The 8,870-nt window shown below is 33.4% G+C and overlaps 1 protein-coding gene across 1 annotated transcript; it reads right to left on the reverse strand.

Moving 5' to 3' along the window:
- Nucleotides 1-407: 407 nt before the first annotated feature.
- LOC111717370 (uncharacterized) lies at nt 408-8,582 on the reverse strand. Its single transcript, XM_023492873.1, has 10 exons — nt 8,442-8,582; nt 8,213-8,299; nt 7,709-7,810; nt 7,102-7,159; nt 6,585-6,696; nt 5,382-5,476; nt 4,557-4,642; nt 3,911-4,017; nt 2,613-2,643; nt 408-559 (listed from the first exon to the last, which is right to left on the reverse strand). Exons 1-10 carry the CDS (start codon nt 8,544-8,546, stop codon nt 464-466), a joined length of 879 nt encoding a protein of 292 aa, XP_023348641.1. The 5' UTR covers nt 8,547-8,582; the 3' UTR covers nt 408-463.
- Between the last annotated feature and the right edge of the window lie 288 nt (nt 8,583-8,870).

The following is an 8,870-nucleotide window of genomic DNA, read 5'->3' on the forward strand; positions in this document are numbered from 1 at the left end:
AGGCGTGTATTGTAGGTATATATAGTACATAAGAATCTCGGCATTTGTACAGTCTAGGAGAGTACATTTGTTTATTGCTAATTGTTCACTTAAAAATAAGTTTAATATAAATGTTATATATTATTTATATATTTAAGTCAACATTGTAATAAACCATATTTTCATGCAAAGAATAAAATTTGATTAAATTTTACAATAAACTACTCATTATTCAAGCTTAATTATAATTGACGACATTGTTCTGCACTTTCCTTGCCTGTAGTCATGCTGTGTGTCTGTACCAAAAGAGTGTGCGTGTGAAATAACGAACTCGCCTGCAAAGCAGTGCGACTGGCTTTCTCGAGCTAGACCAGCGCCATTTCCTTTCCCCTTATTCTTATTCCCTGATACAAATATTTAATCTAAGATAAAAATGTCTAATAGTTTTTATTAAAAATTATGAACAATAATCATTATAATTAATTTATGGTTCTCCATCACAGTTCGTGTTGTCAGTGACGCACATTGCGTCATATTCTATTCCAAATGACGCAGCTACGCTTCTAAACTCTTCCTCAATCTGCAGTACAACAAAAACAATAACAAAGCTTAAGAAAAATCGGTTCTGAAAAGAATCATCTTTTATCTAGATCATAATCTCGTAAATCCAATGAAACTAGATTTTCAGAATAAAACCCCCGCCGAAATGGTTAACAAATTTGATGACAGTAAAACTTATTTCTAACAATTAAAAAGGCATTATGAAAAAAAATCAACCTTTAGGAAAACTTATATAGTTTTAGCTTTTAAAAGGTTTTAGAAAGGCGTTAACTACAGTTGTAACTTGTAAAAACTAGATAAAAGTCGTCTTTATTAGACTTGACGTTAGTCGACTCATATAATTCGAGCACAACAATTTCTAGTCCGAGCCACCTCGAAATCCTCGACCTTCCAATATTGGTTTCCTCCAAGATACAACTATTTTTTAAGAATTAGGCCACGTTAGGGCATAAATATTAAATACAAATTGAAATTTTGTAAATTGAAAAAAAAGTTTCAATTTAATTAAAGTTTTTAAGTTCAATGTCTTTGAAAAGGCTCACATTTTTACGCACATTTTAGATATTCCTGGTGTAGAATGCCGCAAATAATTCCGAGTTTGAACTTAAATCTTTTTTAAAAATTGTAGTGAAAACCATAGAAATGTTCCAAGTGGTTCAATTATAGGCAGAGGTATGCCAAATATTTTGCTATTTTTTTAACGCGAAGGTTAGCCATTATTGAGGCAGAAGAGATTTGAGTTTTACCTAAATGAAGTTTGACATCATTCTTATGGATTTAAAGATTCCAACTTAATGTAATCATTGCAATACTTTTATAGTCTACGCATATTGTTTGCCCAAACGTGGGCAGATTAAAAAAAATAGTTTTATCTTCAAGAATTATAAACTTTTAAACACATAATAATCAAAGGACGAGGATTTCGAGGTGGCTCGGACGAGAAAATGAGAAGAATGTGGCATGGGCTAGAAATTTATATTCCTTCATATTACCAGTCCCTAAAAGTAACAAAATCTTAATTATAAAGATTCAGCAAAGACGACCTTATTTCTGTTTTATACCGCTTCGGCGTTTATCATTGTAGTATTAACAATTTTTACCGCCTTTTTAACCCTATCCCCGCTGGGGTACTTGAAAACCAGGATACGCTGGGGGGGGGGGTCAATTTGACCCCCCCCCCTCTAAATCCCATGTTTTATGTCCAAATATGACAAATGATACATCATTAGAAAGCTCTTGTGCTCTACTTTTAGAATCTGCAAAAAAATTTGCAAATTTGCGAAAATTGAATTTTTTATCGCAAAATCCAGTTTTAAAGTAAAAATGTTTGCAAAAAAAAATTTGTCCAAAAAATGACAAATTATACATTTTTGAAAAGCCCTTGACCATGCCATTTCAAATATGCAAAAATTTTTGCAAAATTTTAAATAACCTGATTTTTAATCAAGAAAAACTAAAAATGTGCAAATTTCCTTTGACAGGTTGTTTGCAAAAAATTTGCAATTTTTTTTTCGCAAAACTTGTGCAATCCGTTTCCTTATGTCATAGGCTTTCCAAAAAGCTAAATTTTATCAAAATCTGACAAGTGAAAGTGGGTCAAAACAAAGATTTAGTTTGCTACAGGCAAAAACAGTCATTCAGGCAGTGTGCCTGAGGACTCAGGCAGTTAGTATTAAAGCCCGGTTTTAGGCCTGAAGGGAGGGCTTTGGGTATGTAAGAAAAGTCAGAAAATTTCAACAGCCTCAGACCAATACTTTTTGAGTTATGTAAAAAAAACTACAGGGGGGGTCAAATTGACTGGGGGGGGCCCAGCGGGAATAGGGTTAACAACATTAAATAATCATGATCCCCCAACTAGTAACTTAACGTTCCTTGGGAAGTCTTCGCAAAAATAATTCACGCATTTTTATCTCAATAGACAATAAAGTTGTGTACAACTGCTTTGTTCGAAAATTAAAAATTTTACTTAACCCTGGGTTCCCTCCCAAGGGAAATAAAATTCCCTATCTTCCCTGCAAAGTAGTTGTAAATAATTAAAATATTTTTTTTGTAAATATTGTTTTGTTTGTTTCCTCAGCTGGCAAATCGTTCTCTGTTCTAAATCTAAAACATAATTATATATAAAAAAAATAAGAAAGGATTTGGTGACATAATAATTGGAAATATTGCACAAATTGACGCGAAAATAGATTAAGATGTTGGCAGACTCTCGCTTAAAACTTAGCTAATACATGGGCTTTACTGCGTTGAAGTTTTCATGTCTAGGTTATATTCGTTTGAAGTTAAACAAAGGCAAAGACCTGGCGTAACTTCAAAGTCTGCCCTGGTCTGAAAGTTGACGCTTAATTTGCAAAGTTTTGTGAATGACTTGATCTTTTAAAAGTTGATAACGAATGACGATGCAAAAAGACTAGACAAATTATTTTCAGGGATTGAGACATTTAATTCCGGAATATAGAAAATATTTCTTAAAGAGACTGTGTTGTAATCTTAAGGGAACCTTAATAAGAGGCATGCCCGAAGCACAACGGTACCCTTGAAACCTTAATTTCATAAATAATGTGGAAGAAGACGTCGTTTTTCCAGCTTAAAGGGAGTGGCCGGCAATGCATGGTAGTTAAACTGAGAATGTAGTATTGAGGAGAAATTTTTTAGGACTCATTTGAGATATGTAAAACGTTTTAATGATGTATAATTACTGAGTTTGTGCACAAAGTCGACTTTCAAAATCATCAATTTGGGTGGTTACTTTTTGAGAATCGATTTTTTTAAATTATTAAATAACGACGACAAAAAATGTAACACAAATTCTTCAGTAAAAATTTCTCCACAATACTGCATTTTCAGTTAAACTACCATACATTGCCGGTCACTCCCTTTAAGAGTGTTTAATTCTGACAATTTCTCCATAGTTTTTTAATCAGTGTACTCTGATGAGAAACCAAAAATAAAAATAAACAGTTAAAAACAAAAAAATATCTATTTCATATTATTCAAATCTTGAAAGGGTACCATTGTGTATTTTACCAATGGAGAGTCACTTAACATTACGTGAACAGTCCCTTTAAACTGTCACCTGGAGACTACAAATCCACCAACAGTCCCTTTAAACTGTTACCTGGAGACTACAAATCCACCAACAGTCCCTTTAAACTGTTACCTGGAGACTACAAATCCACCAACAGTCCCTTTAAACTGTTACCTGGAGACTACAAATCCACCAGCAGTCCCTTTAAACTGTTACCTGGAGACTACAAATCCACCAACAGTCCCTTTAAACTGTTACCTGTAGATTACAAATCCACCAACAGTCCCTTTAAACTGTTACCTGTAGGCTACAAATCCACCAACAGTCCCTTTAAACTGTTACCTGGAGACTACAAATCCACCGTTATAACTAAGAGCTGGGTTATCTCCACACCAGATCACCATCATATAATCTTCACTTGGTTTAGACACTATATGCCATCTCTCAATCTATATATCAGATCAGATCAGATCAGATCAGATCAGATCTGATCAGATCAGATCAGATCAGAAATGAAGGGATTAAGCATTAATCTTTAAATTCAAAATTTCCCACATTGTATATCAAGATCATGTGTTTAGGATTAACAATAGTCCACACAAATATATTTACCTATAGCTTTAGATTAGTGAGATTAGCTAGATAAGATTAGATCAGATTAGATGTTATCTAATAAGATATGATCAGCTATACCTGTTTACCTGTCTACCTGTCTACCTGTCTACCTGTCTACCTGTCTACCTGTCTACCTTCTACCTGTCTACCTGTCTACCTGTCTACCTGTCTACCTTTCTACCTGTCTACCTGTCTACCTTTCTACCTGTCTACCTGTCTACCTGTCTACCTGTCTACCTGTCTACCTGTCTACCTGTCTACCTGTCTACCTGTCTACCTGTCTACCTTTCTACCTTTCTACCTGTCTACCTGTCTACCTGTCTACCTGTCTACCTGTCTACTCGTCTGCCTGTCTACCTGTCTACCTGTCTACCTGTGGTAATAAGGGTTCGTCTAAGTACTCTAATCTAATGAGTCCAGGAGCAGGAAGGGTTGCTTGAGGCATTGTAACAATTGTTTCTAAAGAAAGATATCTAACCAAAACTCAAAATGGAAGATATCAACAGAAAATTTTTAATTTTTACATTTTGTTTGTTCATCTAAACGTTACTCTACATAATAAAATGAAATCTTACAAAATTAAAGTTCTCTGTCAAAATTGGAAGGAGATTCCAATTTCAAAGCACAAAAAATGAAATTTTATATAATCTATAGTTGAGAAAATTAGAATTAATGGTAAAGATTTTTTTATCTATAATAGATATTTGTAAAAATTAAAAAAAATTCACGAACATAAAAGCGCAAATACACTTTACGTAAACAAAAAAATTCTTTAAACAATATTCGCAAAATAATTCTAGTAACTGTATTTCCAAAATGTGGTGTGCCTTTATTGCTAAGCAAAATTTTCAGAGATAAGAAGAACTTTGTTTCAATTTGGACAATTATGGTTTATGCAATAAATTGAAATTTTGGATTATTATTTCAACGATCATTATTGTTAAAGTTGGCTTGCAAAGGAATGCCGCAAATTTTTTAAAAGACGATCTTCTAATTTTTTTTCGTGAGAAAACAGAGGCCGAATTTTAAGAATTTGAGCTGCGGCTTAAATTTGAGACGCGGCTGAAATATGGAAGGTTCCACTTAAAATTGAATTCAATGTTTCAAGATTTAAGCCGGCGCTCAATTATAACGCGGTTATTTTTTAATTTAGAATTATAATGAAATTATATTTATCTTATTGTGGTTAAATATATCCCTGTTGTACAAACTGAATCTATTCCACCGCAGTACGTTGTGTTGTTTACCCAACCATCCTCCAGCAGTATATATCTAGCACGCTGACATGGATACCTAGTGTACATAATTATATATCTACCACGCTGACATGGAAACCTCGTGTACATAATTATATATCTAGCACGCTGACATGGATACCTAGTGCACATAATTGTATAACTATAGTACGCTGACATGTATTCCATGGATACCTATTGTACATAACTGTATACCAAGCACGCTGACATGGAAACCTAGTGTACATAATTGTATATATAGCACGCTGACATGGATATCTAGTGTACACAATTGTATATCTAGCACGCTGTCATGGATACCTAATTTACATAATTGTATATCTAGCACGCTGACATGGATTCCATGTATACATATTGTAATAATTATATATCTACCACGCTAACTGGGATTCCATGTATACCTATTGTACATAATTGTAAATCTAGCACGCTGTCATGGAAACCTAATTTACATAATTATATAACTATAGCACGCTGACACGGATACTTGGTTTACATAATTATATATCTACTACGCTGACATGGATTCCATGATTACATATTGTACATAATTGTGTATCTAGCACGCTGACATGGATACCGCGTGTACATAATTATATATCTAGCTCGCTGACAGGGATACCTCGTGTACATAATTATATATCTACCACGCTGATATGAAATCATAGTGTACATAATTATATATATATATATATAGCACGTTGTTTAAACAAAGAACATAAAATCAATTTAAAGTCATATTTGAATTGTGTCTCAGAAAAGATTAGCTTGTGTGTGATCGATCTAGGGTGATAATTAATGCACTATACTATTTTAAAGGATATGTTTTTTATGTCACTTTAGAATTATATTAAAACCAGCAAATAACGAACAAGAAAGAAGGTGCCAACATTTTTTTATAACATTAGTTTACCAGTGAGACCGAGAAAACTATGGAATAGGAAGACGACAGTTTGTTAATCTTTAACTGTAGTTGATGTCGTTAAAAGCAAGTTGTAGCTTAAACACCCTTATTAAGTCTCATAATATCTCATGTTCACTTGGACTGTTTAAAATCACAATTTTAGTGTAAAAGTCGTCTTTCTATTCCACAGTTTTCTGATTCTCACTGTAAAATATTCAGTTGCCCCCCCCCCCTAAATTACCAATCGTATGCTCCCGGCCAACCCTCCTGACCACAATTAAGTCCTCTGACGACCCACCAGCTGCCGGCTACCATAGCTATATCAGTGATTTCCTGCACAGTATCCCTTTCACCTGGAAAAAGGAAAAGACAATATTTCAAGAATTTAGAAACCAAAGATAAGACAATATATTACAGCAGCAGTACATTATGTACAACTGGAGTACACGACCAATAAACAGACATCTGTATTCAGGGATATTTAAGGATCATTTGAATACAAAATACAACACCTTCAAAAATAGACTAAATTCCTAAATTGTATGTTTTATCTTAAAAGTTTGAGCATTTCTTCAAAATTGTAAAACTTATCCCTTGAATAGGTATTATATACAAGAAGTGGCTGTTAGATGGCAGTCAATACCCCCGTCCTAGAAATATAGCAAGCGTGCCAGGACCACTATTGGCCTGCAATGTCTATACAGGTAAAGCTTATGAGCAGTCTGTGATAGAAACACAAACAAATTTTTTATCTTTACTTGCAAGGCAGAGTCCATCTGGAGGCACCTCGGGGAAACAACCATTTTCAGCCATGCACTAAACAAGGAGAACTTGATTTTAATATTAACTTCGTTAAGCAGGTAAAGGGTGTCCACGAACCATGACAGTTGCATTGTTAATAGTTTTGAATGTTTTATTCCTTAAACTACAAATATTAGCAATTTAAGTTTTTTTTCTCTGTTTTAAGATAAAAAATCTTTTACTCAAATATATTTTTCTTTTAAATCAATTTTATTATAATCGGACTTCCACATTTTTAATAATTTTCTTTGGTATCAAAGAACTGAACAAATTATGAACGAAGACATTTTAAACTATCTTCCAACTGTTATGTTTCGTTGGAAACCCTGTCTGTAAAGCTCATTTAGACAACTCTTTTGGTTTAACAAGAGAAATAAACATTATCTAATCCCTTTTTTTGTAGACCACTCATATTTGAAGTCATGAAATTTACTAGATCAAGCAGTGTTAATTTGAAATATCAAGGTTTCCCCCATCAGGTCACAAGGATTTAGAGATTTTAAAAATAGAGTTTGCAGCAAGTGTTCAGTTTCTTTATTTGATAAAAAATTAGGTTGAAGATACCCGGAGAAGATTTTCAAACGCTTCGTTTCCATTTCCGAGCGTCATCTCACATTCAAACTGACATTGCAGCTCATCCTCCCTACCCTCACAGTCCAGCATACACTTAAACATGGGGTTAATAATGATAATAAAGGATTTAATATGATTTTTTTTTAATCCACAAAAAAAAATAACAAATCCAAGTTAATACGAACAATGCTGAACAAATCGGATCTTTATGTGGTCGATTTAAATCTTATAAAACCTAATCAATTCTGTTACATTTTCTAATTTAACAGAGATAACAATGATTCAAAATCTAAGGATATCTATAGTTGTTATTTCATGCTTTATCTCAAAAATCATTCATTTCCTTTGAAATCTAAAATTCGCAAAAACATATTTTGTTTTCATGCAAAGGAAATCTATACAATGAAAAAAAATGAAGAATGAGAGGGGGAGGGGTTTGTTGAGAATCAAATTTTTGATAAATAAATTGTATGTATGAATTTGTTCTGAATTTACCTGTAAAGCAGCAAAGCACTGTGAATCGAAAACACAAGCACCTGACTGGAAAGCACAGTGAAGTGCAATACAAATCTCAGGACTCTCCTTCATCCATTAAATTATATAAATGAAAAAAGTTTTGTTAAACAAATTTACCACGTATAATAAAAAAGGTCGTTATAGAAAACTTGAAAAAATTTTTCTCATTCTTTTTAATGATGAAGTAAACTGGTTTCTGAGTTCTGACCTTATTCTGCCATTGGTCGGCTAGTGCTTTCACATTGTGTGGATGGGTGGCGCTAGTTGTACCAACAACAACAACAGCAGCAGCTGCACATATCTGCCACCACATTTTCTCTATTGGAATTAGGTAAAAACTGCTTAAGCGCCGAAAATGGAAACTAATGTATTGTGGATATAAAGAAAGCAGCTTAATATCCTTGTTTTGTTAGTCTCAGATTATATAATATTGTGGATATCAAGACCAATGGTCAGCTTAATATCCTCGTTTTGTTAATCTCAGATTACATAATCTCAATTTAATATCCAGGAACGTGTATAGAATTCAACCAATCAGAGTGTCGTTTGCAGAAACCGAAGAGTCAATTAGAAGCAGGGAAATTTTGTGCGCAGTCAAAAATTCTTGTTGGTTGGAACCCAGCAGAATTTTTAAAAA

Source organism: Eurytemora carolleeae, unplaced genomic scaffold (assembly GCF_000591075.1).
Source record: "Eurytemora carolleeae unplaced genomic scaffold, Eaff_2.0 scaffold177, whole genome shotgun sequence".
Lineage (NCBI taxonomy): Eukaryota > Metazoa > Arthropoda > Copepoda > Calanoida > Temoridae > Eurytemora > Eurytemora carolleeae.

Bases quoted from the DNA above. Each gene is read 5' to 3' on its own strand.
- LOC111717370 (XM_023492873.1), bottom strand. From the start codon at position 8,546: ATGTGGTGGCAGATATGTGCAGCTGCTGCTGTTGTTGTTGTTGGTACA. The intron at 5,477-6,584 runs GTAATTTAGGGG...TATGTACACTAG, and splicing joins TGGCCGGGAGCATACGATTG to GTATCCATGTCAGCGTGCTA. The intron at 560-2,612 runs GAAACAAACAAA...GTTGTACTGCAG, and splicing joins AGAACGATTTGCCAGCTGAG to ATTGAGGAAGAGTTTAGAAG.